This window comes from Labrus bergylta, chromosome 12, assembly GCF_963930695.1.
Source record: "Labrus bergylta chromosome 12, fLabBer1.1, whole genome shotgun sequence".
Classification (NCBI taxonomy): Eukaryota; Metazoa; Chordata; class Actinopteri; order Labriformes; family Labridae; genus Labrus; species Labrus bergylta.
In genome coordinates this window covers 25,105,837-25,131,463 of record NC_089206.1, presented here as the reverse complement: position 1 = coordinate 25,131,463, position 25,627 = coordinate 25,105,837, and the positions used below count along the sequence as shown (strand labels likewise).

The window sequence follows — 25,627 nt, the reverse complement described above, 5'->3', positions numbered from 1 at the left end:
TTGCTGCATCTTTTTAGGAAGCTACATGCTTTCTTTCGACACCCAAAGGTCGCATGGTGTCAGGGACGCGCCTAGTCACGGGAACAGTCCGGAGCGCGTTCATGAGGTGCAAGATCGCGCTTTAACAGTGAAGAGTATCAAACAGCGTGTGGGGATCCAACCTAATGCTTTACATTGGGTCACAACGACCAGTCAATGATTGCGCCGCGTATTTGCGTTCCTGTCCGGCGTTTATTTTGCAAACCTTTTCATTTTTGCACGGGAGGAAACTGACATAGCAAACTCATCTGTATGATAGGGGAAAAGGAGCGCACAGTATGGTCCGGGAAACCAGACATTTATGGGTGGGAAATTTACCCGAAAATGTACGAGAGGAGAAAATCATTGAGCACTTCAAGCGGTGAGTAGAAACATAGATGAGCTATGTGTGTGTTTGTTGTAATGTAAGAACGTGTGCATGGACAGCATCTCTCCGTGTTGTGTCACATTTAGAGAAGTCAGGATGAAGGAAGCAGGAGGTTCCCCCCCGTAGCAAAGTCCCATTTGGCAACTGTGCTGTCAGCTCCCCATAAGCAACAACACTGAGCTGCATTTCAAGCTGAGATAAAAGCGGGTTAGCACGCGTCAAGCACCCAGCTAGCAGACATATGGTTTTGCCATTTTGACACGGTCACTAACTTGCATGCGAGGTTGTAACTTTACTTGAGCTTCTCTTTGACTTTTTTTTTTTAAAGAATCCTGCCTTTGCACCTGGCGAATGTATAGAAAACTGATTTACTATAACATATCCGCTTACAGCATATTGTCTGTACAAACAAACTTCAGTCTACCTGGCGAGCTGTTCGCATTGTACAAGCTGTGCATTTCAAAGGCTGCATCTTTTGGCACACAGTAAAGTCTATGGCTTTATGCTTTTCTGATGTCTGAGCAAGTCAGACAGCCGGTGTTTCACTTTACTTTCTGCGAGTTTGTAGTCAGGTTACAGAGTCCGACCTGACCCGTGCTATACAGTAAGGTTAATGAACAACACCGTGTACCCCATCTTTCATGTCGCAAGAGCCAGCTTCTCTCTTTACCTAACACAAGTCAGTGATATCTCAAAGGTGACGCGACATCACGCCGCCATCCACGCTGCAACATTGTTCCAAACTGTGATTGAAACAGGCTGCTCTGTGTTTACTGATGTACAACATTGAAACGTTGTAGTAGCCGACTTGTGTTTACTTTATGTGCCAATGAACACACAAATGGCTCTTTGCTACATTGTGACCACTTTTTGGCTTCCCCCACAGCTGCTGACTTGCACAGTCTGCAGAGCGATCTGAAGGAAAATCACACAACACATCCATGTTTTTATGACCAAATTCAAATTAAGGTTGGTTTTGCCTCATATTTTTGGCTGTAGGTTAATACCAACCACACGAACTATTTCAGACTTTGAGGTTCTTTGTTGTTTTCCGTGGACTAAAAAAATGTAAATATGATTTTTTTTTTGTTTGGCTCTCACGGTTGTCTGCGCGCTCTCGCCTTTCTCTTCTCGGCTGTCAAGGAAATAGCAGCCCGCCTCTCCGTCCATATGTGCTAGAGAGCAGACTGCTGGAAAAAAAAACCCATTATAGTCTACCTATATGAGCAACGCTGCCTTCTTTACTGTGTAGGCGTCGACATATCGGACGAAAGCTGGCAAATTACTGAATTCACACACGTCTGTTGAACAAAACTGCCATCAAAAGGCACATTGCCTCCAAAATGCGACTGTGTTAAATATATACATTTAGGCTTTATTTAATTCTGGCTTCGCACTCCATTGGTCATGGTTTTATTAGGCTACTTAGACGAATGCAGCGAGTCAACCACAAACATCGTCCGTGTCTGATTCTTGCAGCCCGCACAATAATGAGCTACCTATATGCTGTTTTATTTACATTAGCTCGGTCTATGATGTGCGTAACGTTATGTTTGGGGGGGATGGTGACTGGCTGCATGTTATTGCATTATAGCGGAGGGGATATTGTGTCGGCGGGTCCTTTTTAGCACGCAGCCTCCGCTCCAGCGGTAACCCAGAGGTAGTCCGAGCAGGCAGGTGCATGACAGCCCAATGTGTGATAGAAGTCATTGAAGATGGGGGACGGCAGAATGAGTAAGCAGTGTGAACAGCTTTTCTAAAATGGCGTCGGAGGCTGTTCAATGTTGGGAACTGGCATGCCAATAAATTTATGGGCACCCTGCTGTCCCTGTCGGACAGCGAAAATACACTTCAGGAAGATTTTTTAGGAGGGAAAACTCAACGCATTGTAAATGATACCAGATTTTTTAAAACCCCAGACTGGGGTCGTACATTTTTGTGTAAAAGATTCCCCAAAAATGTTAACAATGTATTTACAGGCATATTAAGGAACAATGGCATGCTTGACATAAAGTAGATCAATTAAAACTCCATAATTAACAGAGCAGCATTTTTTTAATTGGGGGGGGAAAGGGGGACTGACGTATGTAAAATGTCCCAAATTGCCTTGTTGTAGCAAAACAGCATGAGTTTTACAACCACATATATTGATTTTTTTTTTTAAAAACCATCAACAGCGAATCAGAAAATGTCACGTCTCTTTATGCTGCCCAAACCTCATCTGTATTGCTTACAGCAGCTATAATCTTAGCTGAGTCCCTCCTCCTAGAAACATGCTAATGCTGGACAATATATGCCTTTATTAACATGCAATATGCAAAGGTTTCAAACCCTGTTGCTGGGTTACTGTTGCCTTGTAAGAAAGTACCATAGAGCAGAGAATACGAGTAGCAAAGCTTTACTACCTCCCCCTTCTCAGGCATACACAAACACATGCATATTTACATCTGAATTAAGGGCTGCCCAATAAAACAGATTTAAGATGTCATCATGATCAGAATTGCATTATTTTCACCAAGATTCAAAGTAAACATCCTGTATGGAACTTGATAAACACTGCTGCAGCGTGATTTCATCCCAAAACCCACTGATAACCTTGTTTTCTATTGTTTTTTCTTTTAGATATGGACGCGTGGAGAGTGTCAAGGTCCTGCCAAAGCGGGGTTCAGAAGGTGGAGTCGCCGCCTTTGTGGATTTTGTGGACATTAAAAGTGCTCAGAAGGCTCACAATGCTATCAATAAGATGGGGGACAGAGACCTGCGCACTGATTACAATGAACCGGGCACAATTCCTAGTGCCGCAAGGGGGCTGGACGATAGTCTGTCCTTAAGTTCCCGTGGCCGGGATGTCTCAGGGTTCACAAGGGCGGCAGGGGGGGCCGTGTATGTGCCCCCCACGTCGCTCCACAGCAGAGATGGACGCTATGAACGCAGACTAGACGGGTAAGTGGACAAAGTTTCTCTGAAGGCAGGGGGAGCCGCCTTACCCCCAAGCATCTTCCCACCATCTATTCATTAACTTGTTTGGGGGTGGGGGGGGGGAGAGGAGAGTTCATGATTATAGGGATCCCTTCTTAAATCTAAGAGTGCTGCTAGCGCTCCTGGATTCATACGTAGATATTGAGATATTCTACAAGTAAGAGCATGTTTGTACACAAGATTATCTTTTACTATACTTAAATGAATAGTCAGTAGTTTAAATAGCTGTTGGGGAATATCTTGGTGAGTTTAAACATCTCTGTGAGGTGGATTTATCAGTTGCGGAAAATGCGGGGCAAAGATTGGAAATCTTAAAATTTCCCAGGATTATTGGAGACCTCTGGAGAGAGAGAAAAAGAGAGAGAGAGAGGGCGAGACGAAAAAAAGAGTGGTCTGCCGTCCATCCCTGGGATTCCCCTAATCTGGAGTTACGTGCCCTGCTCGGTGGATTAATGCCATCCTCACCCCAACCAAGAGCACACATTATATAAGAAACCATTGTTTGGATTAGTCTAATTTGGTTTTCAATAATCACGCACCCCTCACGGAGGTGTTCCCTTCTCATGTGGGCTGGAGTCATGTGGATAACCTACGCAGGATAATTATTCCCCTCTGGTGGATTAACGCTGGCCTAAAGGATACACTATCATGCTAAAGGTATGGGTTGTTTTCTTGGTATGTTTTTTTTTTTGTTGTTTTTTATTTGGGATATCTAATTCAGGGCATTGCAATTTGAGTACTGGGAGACCTCTACTGGTTATTCAACTCAGTAGACGCAACAACATTTGAACATGTGAGCAAATTACTTTTTTCCCCTCCTCAATTTTTTGGTGGAGATAATTTTTTCCTTTCAACGACACGGACTCGCAGTTTGATGAGGACCATCATGGACTATGTTTGGATCATACAGTTCAAAGAAGAATTGCTGGAAAGTGAGACTGGAAAGTTGCTGCTTTTTGGAGATAACCTACCTCATAACTGTGGATTACCTGCTCCCTTCCTTAATGTGGAACTATAACTCAGCTGTGGATATAATCACATAAAGAATCAGATAAATTAGTTGCACCCATGAACTGCTTACTCATCGATCCAGCTTCGGTTTAGACTGTGTTGGTTCTTCTGCAGGAGACGGTTTGCAAGGAGATGGACAACAGATATACAATCACCGAGTTTGAAATCTGCTATGAATGGTAACAAACCTGGGAATGAATACAGTACATCTATTACCAAGAATCTGGATTACCATTAAGAGCCATGTTCTTCATTCCTCATCTCTCATGGCAACATTTCCAACCTTCTACCAAAGGAATTTGACTTGTAAACTACTAATGAGAGTATGACCAAAGGGGAATGTAAATGACTCTACAAATGAAGATGCAAGACTTTCTTTTTCTCCATTGCTTCCACAGCCCTGGATATCTGGTGTTTATTTAACCGGACTCGGGTGCAAGACTGATTTTTTTTTTTTCTCCCTGCACATTTGGATGGATATAAGGAATCAAACTGACTTCTCCAGCATGCAAAACATCCCAACCTGGATCCGTACAAGGCCATGTTTGTTTTCATTATTTTAAATTAAAACTGACATTCCTGCTCACCCAAGCACATGATTTTTTTTTCCGCTTTCCTGAAGATGAGGAGTACGTTTTCATATTGGAACAATTTTGCTTCATTTTTACCTCTCCACTCAACATTTTGACCATTTTTTTCTGCTCACAAAGTTCTATCTCCCTAAATTGTATTTGGAATTATAGGTCAAGTTACCACTCTCTCAAAAGGTTGGTATGTCCTGCCCTGTGTATTTTAGCTGTCCTCTCTAACCCCCTAGTTTGAACCCCTGTCTCTCTCCATTTTCCCCACTAACCGAAGTAGCTGGTACATAGACTGTTATTACTGCCTGTGTGTCTCTATGCAGAAATCTTTACCTTACCTTGTATTGTTTTTCTTTTGCTTCCCCTCACCTGACCCCAACTCAAGCCCGTCCTCCTTTTATAATCGATCTACACTGTAGCTTTTAGTCATGACGATTGATCAGGAAAGAAATGTGCCTTTGATTTTTTGAATATGTCACAAACTTATATCTTTACTGCAATAAGAATAATTACAATTCAAGATTAGAAATAACAGTAAGAAGACAAGGTTTCCAAATGCCAACTATTATGATATGAACGTAATTGCCAAGGTCATGGACTACCGTTTTTAATCAACACTTTATTCTACCGATAAATGGAAAAATTTAAAATTACCATTTACAGAACCTTAATTAAAGTAATGAACTTCAACTTTTATCAAGCAGAATACCAAACATTTGCTGTTTTACTTTCTCTTATCAATAACCAAACACAATTTAAATTACCTCTAGAGGCTCTAGGAATAACAACAGAATAATTTTGAAGACCAAATAATTTATTGATGATTTTTTAATGAAAGAGAATAAACTGCATATTCACCAGTCATGAAAACAATCATTACTTTTAGAGTTTAAACCATGCAGTTTGAAGATGTCCTCTGTGTCAGATTTGATAGGATATAAGTTTAATGTGAATACTGAATGAGCTGTCACAAGTGTGAACTGAAACTCCAGTCTGAAGCTTAAACCCTGAGATATGCAATACATTATTCTCTTACAGACTGGACTGTTGCTATTGATAGGAAATGTGAAGGTAGAGAAACAACAACCATTCAAAATCCCTGACTGGTTTTACAAGTTTGACAATAGTCAGAGACTCTTGTTCTTGGTATTTTTTCCGTTTTATCATTGCTTTTCATTTCTGATCATATACGATTAATGTAGGCATTGTGAATAAGAAGCAGGATATTTCCATCGAAGTACTGGTAGTCACCAAACCTTTGCTGGATTCCTTTGCTCTCTCAGGTATTTAATACTGAATTAAAACCCGACATTTTGTCTTTCAAGCTAGCGTAATTCTATACATGAATAATGTCATTGAAGGTTTTATGAACGTTGCCCTCCTACATGAGCACTTTGCTTTGTTCTTTAGCAGACATCAGGACCAAGCACAGCTGCACAGTTATACTGCTACTTTGGATGGCAGAAGGCAGAAGATTCTTTAATAATGACTACTAAAAATAGTTTCTGTATTTTCATTAAATTAATGTCTGTATTGTTTTCATATGAGATCCCTTTTTTAGCATGCTGTTGAGATGCATCCTTCTAACTATGCTGTCCACGTAATCTCCGAACAGTGGATGTGCTTAGCATGCACCAGAGCAGTCTAATAATCAAACGCTGATGGAAATTCTGCCAAAAAAGTCTAACTGAATTATTTTTAAGCTCCATGAATAATGTAGAAGCTGTTATGTGTAAAGTGAAATTGAAGTGAAATTGAAGGCTATCTATTCAGCAGTGAGCCTGCGCCACCAAATTAGCATTTTTGAGAGCATCTAGGGGTCAAGGTAATCCATCACTTTCACAGCAGACACCATTTTGCCATAGATGTTATTCATGAATCCAGCATACAGACGATTAAATCAAATAAGTAGAAACAGAATTTGCCCCCGACCCCGCTGTACTTAATGGATAGTGCAGTGAGATACAGACATAGTGCAAGTCTCCTAAACCGATTTATCCCCAACATCCAGGAGACAGTGTTTATCCCACCAAACCTTTTGTTCTTGTGCCCCAAAGGCAAAATCCTTTTGTGTTGAGACTTGACGAGAAGCCCTATTGATGACCTAGAACGGTGCAGGTTACAATTATGTCAAATCTGTTATATCTGAAATCTCCACGTTGGCCAAATCAAAGCGTGCTCTCATTAATGGCTATCAGTTTCAAAGTAAAACATTTATTGCTCAGTTAGAAATGTAAACAAAATCATCTTACCCTCAATGGATGAAAACATATAGTTGGGAATTTATTTTAAAAGTTTTTATTTTTGGTGCAGAAGCTTGATGTTAGGTAATGAAGGCAATGTAGTGATACGTTTTTTTGTCAGGTGTCAGACATTTAAAGAAAATAGTGCTGTAGATGAATTATTCAATCAAAATTGTATCCAATACTCAAAAATCTAAATACAAAGAGATTATTACTAGACATTAAATACCTTAAAGAATGGCAAAAAACTACAAATGAATATTTAAAAAAAAGATGAAATTCAAATTAGCAATATAACATGAGAGTGAGAGATGCCACACCAAATGTCCGACAGCTGCAAATCCGTCATAGACACAAGGCTGCATGCCGAGTGTTGAAGACTCTCACAGCCGTGCAGACATTCAGCACAACACCACGACCTCGAGTGAGAGACCGCCTCCATACAACAGCAATATAAACGGAATAGTTGTAAACAGTTTGAGACGACTGAGACCGGGCTGTTGTTGCCAACCTTTTAAGGATATCAAATGACGTCATAGATGCAGAATATAAAGCTTGTGTTATATCCTCAGAGAAACGTCAACGACCTCCCATTGGTACCTCATGTAACCCCATGTTACCTGTTTCCTATGTTCAGACTGAGGCAGGTCATTTCATGGACTGTTTAAACAACTGAAGCTCACACTGTGTCCCTCAGATGTTTGCTTCCAATGGGTTGTTTTTAACATCTCTTTTGAGAAAAGATAAACCATTTTAGATGTTTCCCCACCCCTTGTTACAATTGTCTTGACTTTTTACTAAATGTTCTTTGTTGGTGATGACAGTATGGCAGCTTGTAGGAGCAATAAAAGTTTGCATAGCCATACCTGTAAACAGATGTACCAAAAACAAGTGTGATGGCTCAAATAGATCAAAGATAAATATTAGACAAAGTTGTGGATGCCACTTTCAATTCATATCAAGGACAATTGGTAATGCTGACCACACGCTACATGATTTTAGGCCCGATTTGTTCTTCCCAATGATCAGGGGCGTGGCTTGTTGTATCTGATTGTTTTGTCCTAAGAATCCTGAAGCGTGTGGTGTCTATATGATTATTTGAGGCTAAGCTTCTCCAATCTCGAATTGTAAAAATGCTACATATTTAATATCTATTCTTTATCTCGGCAATCGGTTGCGAATTTATACATTTTAGTTTCTCTCAAAATTGATATTGTCAAGATATTTTAAAATGCATTTTTGACAAAAAAGATGTAGCACCATCATTATGTTGAAATTGTCGAAGTAGCGGGAACTAGTGATTTTTTTTCATCGAGCCTAAAGTCAAACCAAAGCATGTTACAGCTGGCTACTGTGATTTACCAACCCATACACAAACTTTCTGATTTCTGTCTAGAACGTTAGTATTTCTAAGAATTATGGAGAGATATTCAATTTGTAATTATTTCTTTTTAGTGTAAGATTCAATTCACATAATAAAGACATAATGCCTGAAACATAATTCCAGTTTGTAGGATTGGAAGTATCTTTTCCCAAAATACTTCTTGCACAAAGACTACATACCCTTTCCAATATTTTGCAGTGTGAATCGTAAAGATGAAATGTGTTTACACAGTATATTATAAATACATGATGAACATACATTAGCACTTCAAAGGTTTTTGTTAAAACCATTTTGAGAGTTGAAGTCTCTTTTCCTTTTAAATACGACACCACCACAATCCCAACATTGTTCTATCCTCTTATTTGAAATAGAGAAATAACAGCCTCTTATTTAAAAGCCCTCTTTGATACGTGCTGGTATTCTGTAGTTATATTAACCATATTCCACCCTGTGTTGGAACATCTTGGCTAATTTGCTGATAATAATTTGATCTGAATTCAAACAGTGCTAATTGCTGTCCTGTCCCGCTCATTACAGCGAGTTGGTTAATATGACTGCTGTAATGACACAGCAGTCGTATAACCAAATTAAATTCTGATTGCTGCTGTAGGAGGATGTGCAGGTCTGAACAGAATGTTCTTAATACTGTTTCTAACGTGCATCTTCGTAAAAGCTGCTTTGAAGACTCTAAGGGAGAACAAGTGGTGTCAAATCATACAGCGTCCTAGATCAAAGGCTTGTCGTGAATCACCTCCAAAAACCTTGCACAAAGCCTTTTAGATAAATGATAAAACAGCTTCAAAAGTAGCTTTTGTTGTAATTGCATGATGACATGAGACCAAAATGACTTGAAACGTTGTGAAGGCATGAATCTCTCACATAATTCCTTTTTAATTCAAGTAATCCTTGTGCAAGTCTGTTATATCCTGCAATTAAAACCTTTTGATAAGCAGCAGATTTCTGTCCTATTGAGCACTCAATGCATGCCTTTTGCTTAAAAACCTCTGCTGAGTGTCCTATGTGAGTTGTATTTTTAATATAGAGTATAACATTATAAAGTGAGGTATACTATGTTTTTAATTCCATGATGCTGTCATGATGGAAAATGTTAAATATAAACACTTATTTATTCTATATTTAAGGAGGATGTTTTAGACACAAAGATGTTAGGCTTAGAAAACGTGTAAAACCAGAAGTTGTATAAAATCATCTAGATTACCCTGTAGTTCAGCCCGTCGTACAAAATACCCCGTGAAGTACCCCCTTTCTTCTCGTGTCTAATTAAGGAAACCCCACCAGAGACACCTGGTGATAACCTTTTTGTCTGATTCTAGCGGCTTTCTTCAATGAAACCACCATTTGATGCTGTTCTCTCTTCCTCTTTGTTAGGTCGACTGAAAGTCGGGACCGAGCGTACGATCACAGTGCCTACGGACATCATGAGCGTCCTGGTAGCAGTTTTGAGCGCCAGCGCCACTACGAAACAGACTATTACCGCGATGCAAGAGAGAGAACTCTAAGCAACGCAGGGAGCGGGTCTGGCACCTCCAGTGGAAGTGTTTCAACTGTGTCGTCAGGGGTTGGTGGAACTATCGTTAGCACTGTTGCGGGCAACACAGGGACAATTGGATCAGCAGTTGCCACACCCGGAGGAAGTGGAGGATCTACATCAAGTGCGGCTGGCTTCTACCGCTCCCACAGCAGGAGCCCTTGCCGCTTTGAGACACCAGAGCCTCGCTATGAGCCTCGCACCAGGGAACCCTTTACTTTGGCCAGTGTGGTTCATAGGGACCTTTACAGGGAGGACAGAAGTCGGCGTGGGGATCGCTCGTACCGCCCCAGTCGAAGCAGGTCTCCTCACTCAACACATTCGCGAAATCCCTCTCCTCAGAGACTGGCAAGTCAAGCTACCCGCCCTGCACGCTCCCACAGCGGGTCAGGTTCCCGCAGTCGCTCCTCAAGTTCTGATTCAGTCAGCAGTACCAGCAGCAGCACGAGTGGCAGGTGAGTGACACTGGCTGTCAAGATTTTTATCCTTGTCATTTACCTTTGTGCATCCCAGACTGAAACAAAGCAGAGTTTTTCAAGAGGGAAATCTGCGTACGCTATTCTGCGGGCAATCTGACTGGTTCAGATATGAAGCTTTGCATTTTTCTAATAAGCTTAACGACGTAGAAATGGAGTAAAACTAGGACTGGAAAGATCTGTATGTAGACCCTGTCTTTGATTTCATTCAATTTGTTTAGCCTAACCGTAAAATGTGCAAGGGAAAGAGGACATCACTTTCCCTTCACATGTTATTCTCAGCAGGACTATCATTCCACTTTCAGTAGCACGAGAAAGTTGTACATTTGCAAACATTTATAGGAGTGTCGAGTATGCAAATTCTGGCTTTACTCTCATGTTTGTGATCATTGGCGATTGTTTTCTTATAAATGACAAATCTGTTGTTGACAGAAAATGTGATTGTTGCTTTGCATCAACGCCTTGAAACAACCTTTGTTATACTTTACTGCTAGAATGACAAGTTTAAGGTGCAGTAAGATTTAGATCTGAATTGATTTATCACTGCTACTTGTACTTCGGATCAAGTTAAAGTCCACTCTGCTTTTGCTAGATATAACTCTCCTCAGGTAAACATGTACATGCTTCGCTGAACATTTTTGGCTGTACCTTCATTACCGGGGGGGGGGGGGGGGGGGGGGTCAAGGTTGTTTCTGATTTTCTAATAAACAGTCCTAGTTATGTAGATCATTAGCGATAATAAATCAGCTGCACAATATCTGGGGGAAAAGTTCTTGTTTTCTCTTCTGTTTAGAATTTGTTCAGAGGGTTTATATGAGACACTCTAGGAAAGAAACCTAACGTGTAATGTAGCATATACCCCAACCCCAACTTCTGGTAAAGTCATTTTCATACAGCCACATCTACAATGTAATATGAACTAAGAACTTTTCCTTCTATGCTGTGATTGTGTTTTTTTTTTTTTTTTTAGCTCTGTTTACTTGTGCTAATTTACCTGTTTCTGTGCATTACTGAGTGCAGTGCTGTAAGTTCTTGTTAATATATTGTGTCGTATGTGGTGTTGACCATTGTTTATTAGTAATTATATAAAAATGCATTCATAACAAAATGTTTGATGTTTTGATAATCAAAGAGGAATAAGTCAGATTACATGGCATCTACTTTACTACGTTCATTCACCTCCTCCGCTCAGGTTTGTTTTTGGTTAAATTAATCAGCTCTGCCAAAGCCGAGTCGACAGATACAGTATGACAGCATGTAGCGACACATGTGGTTTGACAAGGTAGTGCTATGGGGGGAATTTCAGGAGAGAGCTGGTGTATTTTTCTCACTGCCTACCTCTGTGTATGGGTAACGGCTCTCCCCCTCCGTGAGATCCAGTTGGAACTGGAAATTTCTGGCCAGTGCTGGCTGCCTGCCCGCTCCCACAGGCCAGGCTCCGTCAGCAGCACTTCCGGGAGTGTCTGAGCGCAGGAGGAGAAAGTGAGAAGGAAACAAACAGCAGAGGGCCTAGAAAGCTGAGCCACACATAGTTTCTGGTTAGAAAAAAAAGGTGCCAAGGCAGCCATGAATTTCCTACTGACGTGCAAATCATTTTGTTTTTATATTTACAACTAACTAGGCGAATTCATAAATACAAACTGTGGATAAAAAGGCTGTTTTGCTGCTCTTCAGTTGAGTTATTTTTAAAAACAGAAACAAGACATATTCTCAGTGCATTGCACTGCATGAGATTTTTTGCAAATTCATTGATTTCCCAATATGTTGAATGTTGCCTTTTCGAGGCAATTTGCAGATAAACTTTTTGCTCTGCAGGTTGGAAAAAAACATTTTGTTCTTCATTTGTTCTACATATTTTCTGTTCTTGCACCAACATTTAACCTGCATATTACCATATATATATATATATATAAGATATGTGTCCAATTATTAATTTATGCATTTGTTCAAGTTTTTTTAATAGTAACATACATCATGGAAGTAAATTGCTTTATTCAAGTAAAATATTAATGATTAGATTATTATATTCTTCTCAGACAGGCAGGGTCAGTAAACTGTAACAGTGACACAAAAAAAAACACCATCTTCTTTTGCATGTGTAACTAAAATTAGAAATGAACAGGAACAATGTCTAAGTCCATGTTCTTCTTTTGCTACAGTGATTCTAGCAGTAGTTCCAGTGATGACTCCCCTGCACGTTCAGTGCAGTCTGCTGCTGTTCCTGCACCCTCAGCTCTTCCTTTATCCTCCCTTGACAAGGATGAACCACGTAAAAGTTTTGGCATAAAGGTCCAAAATCTTCCTGTGCGCTCTACAGGTAAGTTGCTGCAAGCTGCAAGCTGTTATTTGCAGCATGCAGGTACAAATAACCTTATATTCAGAAATGACTGCTTTTTATTTTTGCAAATCCTTTATATCACTGTCAGTATATTGTTACAATTTGATTACCGTATTTGTACTAAATGAAACCTTTTTTTAATCTAATTACAACAGATACAAGCCTGAAGGATGGCTTGTTCCATGAATTTAAAAAACATGGAAAGGTCACGTCTGTACAAATCCACGGAGCTTCAGAGGAGCGCTATGGGCTTGTCTTTTTCCGTCAGCAAGAGGACCAAGAGAAAGCACTTGGAGCATCAAAGGGCAAGCTTTTTTTTGGCATGCAAATTGATGTTACAGCCTGGAGTGGCCCTGGTAAGTTCTGATCTTTTATCAAAGCACCAATAAATAAAAAAAACATAATTCAACAAAATGTACAAGATTCCAATGAGCAGCTTTTTTTTCAGAGACAGAGAGTGAGAATGAATTTCGTCCCTTGGATGAGAGGATAGACGAGTTTCATCCAAAAGCTACACGGACATTATTTATTGGAAACCTGGAGAAAACCACCACTTACCATGACCTTCTTAACATCTTTCAACGCTTTGGTGAAATAGTGGTAGGTTTACATTGTGGAATGATTCAGAATCAGGCCTTCTGTAGTGATTACAATGTTTGCGATGATCATGGTCTCTGACAGAATAACTTTTTTTTTTATCCCAAAGGACATTGACATCAAAAAGGTGAATGGAGCTCCGCAGTACGCCTTTCTACAATACTGCGACATTGCCAGTGTCTGTAAGGCCATTAAGAAGATGGATGGCGAGTACCTTGGTAACAATAGACTTAAGGTGAGGATTTCATAATAATGCATTTTAAATCTTGCATAAACAACACTTCCACATTCTTGTCTTTCAGAAACATACCCAGCTTTTTTTAAGCACAATTTGTAGGAACTGTTGAATTCTTTTAAAGATTTGTTATTTTAAATAGTTTCAATTGGAAATGTACCCTTTCTTTTTCAGCTTGGCTTTGGAAAGAGTATGCCTACAACATGTGTGTGGTTGGATGGATTGGCATCAAACACAACTGAGCAGTTTCTTACTCGCCATTTCTGCCGCTATGGACATGTTGTCAAGGTAAACTTGATTATTTTGCCCTTCAGAATCACCCATTGTTTACTTTCTGGAAACTCTGGACTCTATTTTCCTCTCTCTTCCGCAGGTTGTATTCGACAGAATGAAAGGAATGGCCCTTATCCTGTATAACAACATTGAATATGCACAAGCTGCTGTCAAGGACACAAAGGGATGGAAGATAGGGGGCAGTAAAATAAAGGTGGGTGAAAAACAGCTTTGCTTTGAAATTTTGCGACCTTATGTAATTTTTCTTCAGTCCTGACAGGCTGTAAATATTCTTAACCAAGCATATTATTTTCTTCAGGTGGATTTTGCCAATCAGGAAAGTCAGATGGCTTTTTATCGTTCAATGCAGGCATCTGGCCAGGACATTCGAGACTTTTATGACATTCTCACTGAAAGAAGGTTTGTGTAGTTTACTTGAGGAGTAATAATTTGAACTCAATACTGTGTTGGAATTAATTAATGATGATGGTATGACAACCTGCTCTTTTTTTCTTGGCAGGGATGACCGCAGAACTCAATACGAGTTTCAGGCTGAAAGACAATATTATGAAAATGCACGAACACCAGGAACATTTACTGAAGATCCACGGCGTAAATACCCCTCCAGAAGTCGGGAGTTCTATACTGAATGGGACCCATATCAAGGAGATTACTATGATCCACAGTACTTTGAAGACCCCCGGGAGTATCGAGAATACAGAGCTGACCCTTATGAGCAGGACATTCGCAAATATAGCTATTTGCAGCGGGAACGTGAAAGGGAGAGGGAGCGCTTTGAAACAGATCGAGGACGGGATCATGGCAGAAGGACTGTTGAACGCAGCCAAAGCCCATCTCACATTGCTGCTAGACGTCCTGCTAGCCCTACCGCATCTCCTTCGCTCTCGGAGAGGATACCAAGTGATTCAGACCGCCGTATTTGTTGCAGATCGTCTGAAAGAAGTGGTAGCTGCAGTTCAGTCTCCCCACCCAGATTTGAAAAACTTGAAAAGGCACGAACTGAGAGGTATAATAAAACTGACAAACTTGAGAAGGATCGAGTCTTTGAGGTTGAAAGAGGGAATTTGGTTGAAAAGGAGAAGCGGACAGGACGTAAAGATCGAGGGGACAAGGAAAAAAGTGAAAAACAGAGGCTTAAAAAGCTCAAAGTGACATCACCTATTATACAAGCATGTGAGATGGAACCTGAACTTGAAAGAGATGTAAGCCCTGAGTCCATCATTCGAAGTAAACACAGTAAAATTGCAAAGGAAGGCTCGAGCAAAACAAGGTTAGACCTTCTGCCTTGTGTTGTGCAGCTAACACGTGTTAAAGAAAAAGAAGTAAAATTGTTAGGTCATCCTGTCCAAGAAAAGACAATACAGAGGAGCGGAATGGACAGTCCTAGATTGGCCTCACCTTCATCTGACCAGAAGAGTCCCCCTTTCCGCCCAGAATCATTGAAAATGGATGGCTCAAAGCATGGAAAGCCCCCCAGAGACAAAAATATTCACAGTTTAGTGGAGGTTATTGAAAAAGATGTTAAGATCAAATCTAAAAAACATGGAAAATCAGAAACAGGATTTGAAAGTGGCATTTCTGTGGATATTGACCGTTTAGCCGCAAGAAAAAGGCGCTTTGAAGACTCTGGGAAAACTGATAGACAGAAAAGAACAAGTGAGGACGATCTTGTTAAATCTGGACTTCATAAACTATGGAACAATACAAAGGACACTGATTTGGATAAGAACCTTCTGATAAAAGGGATGCATAAAAAGGAACACCACAAGGAAAAATGTGCCCAGATAGTTTCAGTTAACAGTCCTAAAGATGGACGAGACAGTGAAAACAACTTCCTAGGCTTGTCTCTGGAGCGGCAGTCAAGGCCAGATGAGCCTCCTGAAGATACTACTCAACAACTAGACTCTCCTTATCTTAAGATGGATTTAGAAGGCTCAAAAAGCAAGAACAGCCCCATTCACTTAAAGATACCAGATCACGGCAACCTTGACTTAGATGAATTTAAACAACATAAACAGGTTTTGTCTGAAGATGAGCAAGGGAGAGGGAAGTGCAAAGACTTGGAAGATGGAAATGAACACCTTGTGCATATTGACCAGAATAATATAAGCACTGAACAAATTGAACAGGGTCAATGGGTCCAAACCAAGATTGGTAATCCTGATGAGTTAGTGAAGTTTGATAATCCACCAATTAATGAGACTCGTGATTTTGATAAGGATTTTATCTTGCATGATGTTGGAAAACCACTTCAGGATTTGGCCATTGATGACTTGTCCTCTTCAAAACGAAAGAAACTACAGAATTTTGACTTTGAAATTGTCACTGCAAAAAGAGAGCGCAACTTTGCAAGTTACCAAAAGCTGAATGAGGATATTTATCAGAGTTTAACATCCTCAATAGGGCATGGTCACTTTTCTGCAAATGAGGATGAAGAGACTGCCCAGATTTCAGTATCAATAATAAACAAAGAAAGAAAATCTCCAACAATGGACGATACATTTTCACACACAGATTCATTAAAAAACAGTTTTGGTCTGACAGACACACATTTTCAGTCTTCTGACATTGAGCTCCCAAAGCTTAAGACAAACTTGTTTAGCTGTGATGAGGACATAATGCAACGTTGGGAAAGTCGTATAAAGTCTGATTCATTTAGAATGGAAATGACTTTCCCAAGTGATATTTCAAAACATGAAAGCATCCGAAAACGCATGGACCAGGATTTGGAACCCGGAGAAGTTCAGTCTGATTCAGATGATGATGGAGAAAACAAACACAGTCCACCAAAGTCCAATAGTTCCTTGTCCTTTATCCTCAGGGAACGGGATGAAAGGATGACAGACTTGAAGCTTTCAAGCTCCTTGGAAAAGAATAAGTTCTATTCTTTTGCATTAGATAAAACTATAACTCCTGACACAAAAGCACTTCTTGAAAGAGCCAAAACACTTTATTCCTCGAGGGAAGATAATTGGTCCTTTCTTCCTTCACGCTTTCCAGCTTCCCACAGCTGTACAGATAAGGACAAGGTAGAGCTAGCCCCTCGCCCTATTCCTTCTTGGTATATGAAAAAGAAAAAGATTCGCACTGACTCTGGTGAAAAGCTGCATGATAAAAAGGAGGAATTAAAGCCACAAGACCAAGAGCGTCAAGACTTGTTTGCCTCTCGTTTTCTGCATAGCTCAATCTTTGAACAGGATTCCAGACGTTTGCAGCATCTTGAACGTAAAGACCAGGACTTAGAAACTGGAGTTGTCAGGCCTTCTATTAAGCCAGGTGCTATTATGGCACAGCCTGAATCTGTAACAGGTGGTACCCTACAAGAGCCAATAGTTCTTTTCCATAGTCGATTTTTAGAGCTTCAACAACAAAGGGACAAGGACCATTCCCAACCAGATGCAGAAAATGATTCTGTTGTGGTGGGGATTAAAACAGAAGAAGTGCAAAATTGTGATAATGCGGTTTCAGATAAGGAATCTGAGCCACAAGAAAAGCCTAAAGATAAATCAGCCAGCCCTGAATTGACAATGTCAGTTTCAGCTTTTGTTCCTATTGCTAAAGGATTACCTGCACAAGGAAGGAGAGAACTTCTCAATCTTTCACCAGAACAACCTGTGTCATGCGTAAAAGAAGAACATTTGGAGCCAGTTGTTGAGTCACCCCCATCTCGTTCTCTTCCAATGGAAAACATCAAACACATTGCTCCTAAACTCAACATAACCCCTTCACTCATCCTTGCAGAGCCAGAAATGGAAACGGAACCAAAATTAGAGCTATTTGAACCCAAAGCCAAATTTGGAGATAGTTTGGCAGTTGAACATAATCATGTTGTGGAGGACAAGCCTCCCACTCCTGGTGGCTGCCTTAGTGGTTTTGAGAAAGAGAATACAGAATCTACTTCGTCTGATTATCCAAAGATTGATGACAAATCTGAAATCCTAAAGATGGAACCTAAAATAGAAAGTCCGGAAACAAAAAACTTAGAGGAATCTCACAAAACTGAGACAGATAGTGAGGCCTGTATGCCAGATTTAGAGGCTGAAATAAAGCCATTTCCAAATCGCAGACAGCCCAAGAGTAAAAGGGCAAAACCACTGACAGTATTACGCACTTCACAACCTTCCCAAAATGTTGCCACTGAGAAACCAGCAACACGTAAAAGTGAACGAATTGACAGAGAGAAGTTAAAAAGAGCCTCATCTCCTCGGGCATCTGAGACTAAAACAACATCCAAGTCACCAAGTCATGCATCAGATTCAGAGCAAAACCTTGAGTCTAGTTTGATTCATGGTAGAACACGTCGCAGAAATGTAAGGTCTGTCTATGCCACGCTACATGAAGATGACCAAGTTAACAAAGAGGTAGTTGAGTCGCCACGTTCCATGCGCAAACGTGGAACTGACAAAGAGCCAGTTCAGCAAGACATTCAGACACCAACTACCAATGCACGGCGAGGACGTCCACCTAAAAGGGGTGTTAAACGTGGTGAAGATCTATCACCAGTTAAGACAGATCAGCAGAAAGTGACAGAAGATGAGACTCAAGACGAGTTCAAAGAGTCCTCCATTGTGGTTGAGGTTGTCAAAGCCTCTGAGGGATGGCGGTCACCCCGTACCCAGAAAGTGCTACAAACACAATTCACTTCATCTGCTCAAGTTAACAAGAAAGGCAATAGAATAGAAAAACTGTCGGACAGCACTGCTTTGCTAGCTGACCAAGCTGATCTGGGAAGTCATAATGAGTCAGAGCCTACGCCTACAACTGATTCTGAACTGTTTGGGAAGTTTTCAGAAAATGAAGAAAATGCAACATTACAAGTGCAAATAAAGGAAAAAGACTTAAAAGATTCTGGTGGAAATAAATCTACTGGTGGGGATAGTGAAACATTTCAAGCTAGTTGTTCTGAGAGGAGACAACAGCCCGAAAAGAATGTCAAAGTAAAAACATCAAGGCTCAAAAGAAATATCAAGCAGGTCACTGGGGATCAATCACACAGTTTAAAAAATCTTGAGATTCGTGTAAGCGTGGATGATGTAAAAGGTTTACTTCGTACAGAGGAAGATGAGGTTGTGTCATTTGAAGCCCCTACCATTACTCAAACCAAGACAGATGTACAAGAGAAAGAGGGAACAATGATCATAGGCTTCCCAAAAGAATCAAAAGAACCTGGTGCCCAGGAAATGGAAGACAACCTATCAGACACTGAACTTCCTGCTGACCCAGCTGCTGCACTCTTAGCAAGGCAGATGGAACTAGAGCAAGCCGTTGAAAACATTGCTAAACTTACAGTTGAGCATCCACCTCGACCTTACAAGGAACCACCTACAGAGCAACCTACAGTTTTGCCTCCGGTCATAGTAGAGCCAGAGGGTGAAGTTGAGGAGGAGAAGCCAGCCAATCCTGCAAGCGAAACTGAACTTGCAGCTGCTATTGATTCCATTACAGCTGAAGAAACATGTGTAGAAGCAGATGGTTTCACAGCTTCTTCTACATACATTCCTACACCTGAACCCCTGGTATCCCCCTCTTCCAATGAGATTATGGAACCTGAAACACACATGGTGATCAACAATATTCTTGCAGCGGATTCAGATGAGGGTCCTCTTACACCCAGTCCAAAGGGACTTATAGCAGAGTCTAAAGAAGCTGAGGATACCCCTCTACTTGAAACACCCAAGAAAACTGGTAAAGTGAGATCAAAAACCCCAAAGAAATCTAAAAGTCGTAAAGGTGCTGCCAACAAGAAAGGAGATACTGCTGAAGACATTTCACAACCTGTGCCCTCCCCAAACAAGTTACCAGAGTCAATCCCAGAGGATCTAGAAACCAATAAATCCAAAGCAGTAACTTTTACAGCAGCATCCTCAGTGGTCACTGCTGTTGCAACTTGTAGGCGCGATGTTACAAGTGCAATAACTGTAGATGCACCCAAAGAGGCAGAACAGCCAGAAGTAGAACAGCCTGTACCTAAAGAATCTGCCTTTCATACGGGCACAAGCAACATCTCCAGCTCTAAAAAGCATCTCCTATCAACAGAGCCATCTACCCCTACACTCGCCCCAGCTTCTGCCCGCCCACAACCTGTATCCCAGTTCAGTGTACCCCTGCTTCGGCCTTCAAAAATGTCTCTTTCACCAGATTGGCTTCCTAGATCTGAAGAAAGTCGAATCTTTGTTGCACCTTCCTGTCAAGCATCAGTGGTGACCTCTTCTGCACAAGCTTCAACTACACTTGGAACCCCTTCCGCAAATCCCCCCATGCCTCCTGATACCAAGGCCTCGGATATTGATCCAAGTTCCAGTACCTTAAGAAAAATCCTTATGGAACCAAAGTATGTGTCTGCATCAAACAGCAATTCTATACCTACCACTATAGTAACATCTGTACTCTCAGGTCCTTCACGGATGTCAGAGAATGAAAATCCCTCCGATAAAATGGGTTCAAGACAGTTACATCCTGAAGAGAGACCACCTTTACCCCCCCAGCCTATACACCACAAACCCTTTCCACTGACTGAGTCTCAACAGAACTGTGGCGAAAAACCCCAACATACTGTTATTTCTCCTGCTACCTCAGTTATAAGTCGAATTCCAATGCCTTATGATACAGAGGAAACGCCACGGATTTCCCTTAGTAACCGAAGCATTGGCCCATCTATACAGAAGCAAAAATTTAGATTAAACTCTAATGAGAACAATCGCTACCATGGCATGGATATAGTAGAAGATGGGACTAGAGGGCGCTCTGTTGTTGAGACTACCCCATACAGTACAGGCCCTAGTCCTGGCCTGAGGGTCAATACATCAGAGGGTGTTGTTGTTCTTAGTTACTCTGGCCAGAAAACCGAAGGACCTCACAGGATGAGAGCTAAAATTAGTCAAATCCCCCAAGCCAGTGTCGGTGATATAGAGTTTCAGCAATCTGTGACCAAATCTTCAATAAAGCAAGACTCAGTTATGACATCATCCCAGTCGCCTACCCGAAAAGTTTCAACTTACGGACACACAGGAGTTCTCTTGACAGGTCAATCTTATAACTCTCAACCTGTTATTTCCAGTACCAAGCAAGAGAGTCTCAGGAGTGACAATTCTGATGCTCCATATCACACAACAACCCAGGGTGGCGTGGTTAAGATGTTCCAACACCCAGTCAGTTCTCCTCAAGTCTTGATGTACAACCAAGCTGTGATACAGCATCAGCATGTCAAAAGAGGACTAGGGACAGAACCTCTACCCAAAAAAGTAGACATTGGCAAAGCTGTTCAGCAGTCTAACCTCAGCCCAGTTATGAGTCCCCACCACCCATCAATATCTGGAACTCGCATGAGTCCCAGCCCAGGCATTTCAACTGATCGGACAGCTCATCACCTAAAGCAGGAACCACAATCCCCACGAAGAGCTGTTCAATCCCCTCTACCTTTTGTCAAAGCCTGTCCTCCAAGCAGTTCTCCTCGAGGAACTTCTGTAGTTCTGGGTCATGGCATTCCGCAGATGTCTACATATCATTCTAGTATTCATAACCCTCACTCAGAGCAGTCCTCCGTTATAATGCAGCCTCACAGTGTCACGCAGTCAATGGCTCACGAAGCCAGGATGAACACTCCACCGATGACGGGGATAAACTATGGAAGGAGAGGGGAGTCTCTATCATCTTCCCACACAGGGCCTCCACAGCGCTCAAACACGCCACAGTCTAATGTTATCCGAGATATGGTACTGCAGTCTCATTCAAGTCCTAAGGGGTCGGTATCAGTTGGGGGTGCGAGCAATGTAAATGAAGAAGACCCCAGGCACTTTAACCAAGCGCTTAGCAGACCCTCAGTACCCCAGCTTCACTCAGATGTTATGATGATTCACAGTGATCATCGCAGGCTCCACCCAAACATACGCATTGACCAGTATAGAGACATGCACCAGCGCCTTCTCATGCACCAGCAACTGGGAGAACAGGCCACAGTAGAACCAAGGCAGTCTTGCCCCTCAGAGACTACAGCAACTGTGTCAAGCAACATCGCTGGGCGGTCAAAGAATCCAATGGTGGGAAAGAACATTGAACCTTCGGCAAAAGAATCTCTCAAACCACTTGAAGGGAAGCTGATACAGCCACCTATAAACGAAAGTAGAATAAGAGCAGTTCATACATCTAGTCCTGTTTTGGTTTCTCCACATTCCCATGGGGTTCAGCTGATGCATCCACCAAGTGTAGGTCCCTTTCCAGTGTACCGTGAGATGAGGGGCTTTCCACCACAGTTTCCAGGACAGTCTTCATCAGGGCACAACCTGGCTGGCCAAGGCATTGCATCTTCACAGGTCACTTGATATGCTTTTGTAATTGACATTTTGCTGATTTTATGTAGCATGTATAACTGGATCTGAAAGGTATTTGTCATAAACATACACATAGCTCAATTAATTTAGTATTATTTTTCTTTATCAGGTCCCACTGGAGTCTGCCCTGGGTTCTAGGGATAAAATGTCTCAGTCACATGGGGGAGGAAGTGATTCCAAGACAGAGAGTTCCCATCTTCGCCATGCTACCTCTACGGATCTGTCACACATTTCCCGGATACCAGGGGATGCACTCTCACCCTCATACCAGTCTCCCATGACGTCCCCCATGTGTCTTACTCACAAGCCAGATCCATCTCTGCTTAAGGGTGCTCAATCCTTCCTTCCAACACCTCCACCAGCAGTACCCCCATCAGGTTCACTGATGCCACAGCGTGATGCTAAACTGGAACATTCAGGCCATCGTTCTATTGACATGGTGCAGCTTATGACAGTAAGAGCAACAAATGATCAGCAGTAACATACATTGAAGATTAACAAGCAACACAAAAAAAGAATATATCATTATATATAATTGTCTGTACCTTTCTTTGTAGAAATATCCCATTGTATGGCAAGGCATGTTAGCGCTGAAGAATGACCAGGCTGCTGTGCAGTTGCACTTTGTTTCTGGCAACACTGTGCTGGCCCAGCGCTCCTTGCCACCACCAGAGGGAGGTCCTTTTCTACGTATTGTCCAGAGGATGAGGCTTGAGGCCTCACAGTTGGACAGTGTTGCACGCAGAATGACTGTGAGTGTTTTGGTTTTATTCTTTGTTCATTTTTAATGACAATATTTTAAAACACCTTTCAATGGAGACTGGATTGCAAAATATCTGGTTTTCTTATCAATATTTTGTATAAAAAAAAGATTACATAACTTGTATTGTTTGTTTACATATTCACATTGATGATAACGATTAATCAAAATCCTTTATGGCAGGTGGAGAATGATTACTGTTTGCTACTGGCTCTACCCTGTGGTCGAGACCAAGAAGATGTCCTTGGTCAAACCCAAGCCTTGAATAGTGGCTTCATCACCTACCTGCAAGCCAAACAGGCAGCTGGCATCATTAATGTGCCCAACCCTGGCTCTAATCAGGTCCGTGCTGAATTAAACTTTTTCTTCTGAACTTGTCTTTTAAATGAGTGTTCCATATTTAAATACCATGAATATTAATTCCCTCTTTTATGATATTATTTTCTTCCACACAGCCAGCTTATGTGGTGCAGATATTTCCACCATGTGAATTCTCTGAGAGCCACCTCTCTCGACTGGCCCCGGACCTTCTTATCAGCATCTCCAGCATCTCCCCTCACCTCATGATTGTCATTGCCTCAGTTTGATTACCTCCATCATTTTCCTGAACAAAGCCAACACCAGCCGTTTTGGACTCGTCCAGTTGTTTTTAACTGGAATTGCCTCATATTTATGAGTTTGACTTTTTGTAAATATCTTGTTTTAGCACCTGCTCACCTTGTTTTCCCTTCACGTCACCGAGTCCTTAAGTCACTTAATGACATTGATTTTCAAAAAACTACACTTTTGCAGAGATGATCTGAAGGGTCGAATGGGATTTTTGATGACCATTTCTGATTCATTCATTTTTGCCATTTTTGGAGGTGTTGTGCATAGCCTTTTCTAATTCATAGCATCCATACAGCTATGGATTGACCCTTCTTATGGGATATTTTTTACCTTCATAAAAGTGATTGTGAATTTCTTTTTTAAAAAGACGAACAATGTGAGAAGTCATTGCACTATGTTAGGGAAACAATTGTGAACTCTGTACAGATTTGCGTATAAAATTCTACATGTTATAAAATTACTCTTGTTAACAGCCATGCTTGAGCAAGTAAAAAAAAAAAAATCATTGCCTGGGAAATGATCATGAATCATTTCAGCCTGATCAATCATACTGCTCTGTTGCTCCTTTGCCGTCAGCCAACTTCTACGTCATTTCCAGATCCAACTCTCCGCCCCGAAGCGTTCCCTGCCCCAGGAACTCGGAAGGGGACTTTTAGAGTTGCACAGTTTACACTCAATGCCTCAACAGGGGACTATATAAAGAATATTTAATTTGTTTTGTTTTTTGTTTGCATCTTCGTAAGCCTAAGGGTATTGTGGACAATTGTGAAACTGTAAATATTATAAATATTTAAAGACTGAAGCAATGTGGAGAGACCAAGTGATTTATTTTACAAAACAGATCATCAAATCGCAATGTTTGTTTTCTTCTTTGGGCTGGGGCAAGTGGGGTGGGGTGGGGTGGGGTGGAAAGGACCTGTAATGGATTCAAATATGAAATTCAAGCTAAAAGTTATTTTGTTTTTGTTATTGATTCTGTGCCAAAATGTCTTGCAGACTTTCAACACACGCATTGTATCTAAAACAGAAATGGATCAGAACTTATTTTCATATGTGACTTTGTATTTTTCTGCTCGGAGGGCAGACTTGATTGCTTTCTTTTGGTAATGTTCATCAACCCGACTCTGTTACTACAGTGCTTTTTACATTATATAATTGTTTCCTCATTTTGAAGGAACCATTGTAGGGTTGCATTTCTGTTTTCCTTCTCCCTCATGTGGTCCTCCACTGCCCCCTACTGTGTGAAAATCATGTTCTAACATATGAAGACTTGCATACTGAGGTCATTTACGTCGTGACTTCATGACATGTTTTTTAGCATGCTTTATTTTCAAAATGCTTTTGTCAAATCATAGAGGCAAAGAATGTGACTTGAACTTGATATCATGCCGCTAATGGATGTGTTGCTCATCTGTCTCCATCCCTCCCCTTATGTCTTTTTGAGCCAAGCTGTACATACTAATGTCCCTAACCTGTGCTCTTGTGTATTTTCCCTTTATAATTGTCTTTCTTCAGGGTCCTTATTTTTGTTTTGTGCAACAAAACAAAGCAGTCTGAAAGAGACAGGTGAGGTGTGAAACCGATGCTGAAAGTAAAACCATGCTTGTCAGTTTTTGTGATGTAAATATTTCTATGACTGCAAGCTGAGTACTCTCATGGTTATGTTGAAGGCACTTATAATTTTTGATAAACAAACAAGAAAAAGATACAAGAAGAAAAAAAAACTTAAACCGCTGATTAATATGAAAACTGTCTTTTGATCAATCTTCATTTTGAGTGTATTTTGCTGTTCCTCCATGAGGAATTTTAAACTGTAAAATAAATGGTTGTTTAACTTA

The 25,627-nt window shown here is 41.1% G+C and overlaps 1 protein-coding gene across 1 annotated transcript; it reads left to right on the top strand.

Moving 5' to 3' along the window:
• The first annotated feature begins 172 nt into the window (after positions 1-172).
• Positions 173-25,627, top strand: spen (spen family transcriptional repressor). Its single transcript, XM_020635307.3, has 15 exons — positions 173-400; positions 3,029-3,349; positions 9,994-10,608; positions 12,789-12,946; positions 13,123-13,323; positions 13,416-13,567; positions 13,674-13,799; positions 13,974-14,087; positions 14,173-14,286; positions 14,392-14,492; positions 14,593-22,402; positions 22,530-22,874; positions 22,978-23,172; positions 23,364-23,522; positions 23,636-25,627. The coding sequence occupies exons 1-15, from the start codon at positions 318-320 to the stop codon at positions 23,765-23,767; spliced, it is 10,626 nt and encodes a 3,541-aa protein (XP_020490963.1). The 5' UTR covers positions 173-317; the 3' UTR covers positions 23,768-25,627.

Bases quoted from the DNA above. Each gene is read 5' to 3' on its own strand.
- spen (XM_020635307.3), top strand. From the start codon at position 318: ATGGTCCGGGAAACCAGACATTTATGGGTGGGAAATTTACCCGAAAAT. The intron at 10,609-12,788 runs GTGAGTGACACT...CTTTTGCTACAG, and splicing joins AGCAGCAGCACGAGTGGCAG to TGATTCTAGCAGTAGTTCCA. The intron at 12,947-13,122 runs GTAAGTTGCTGC...TAATTACAACAG, and splicing joins TCTTCCTGTGCGCTCTACAG to ATACAAGCCTGAAGGATGGC.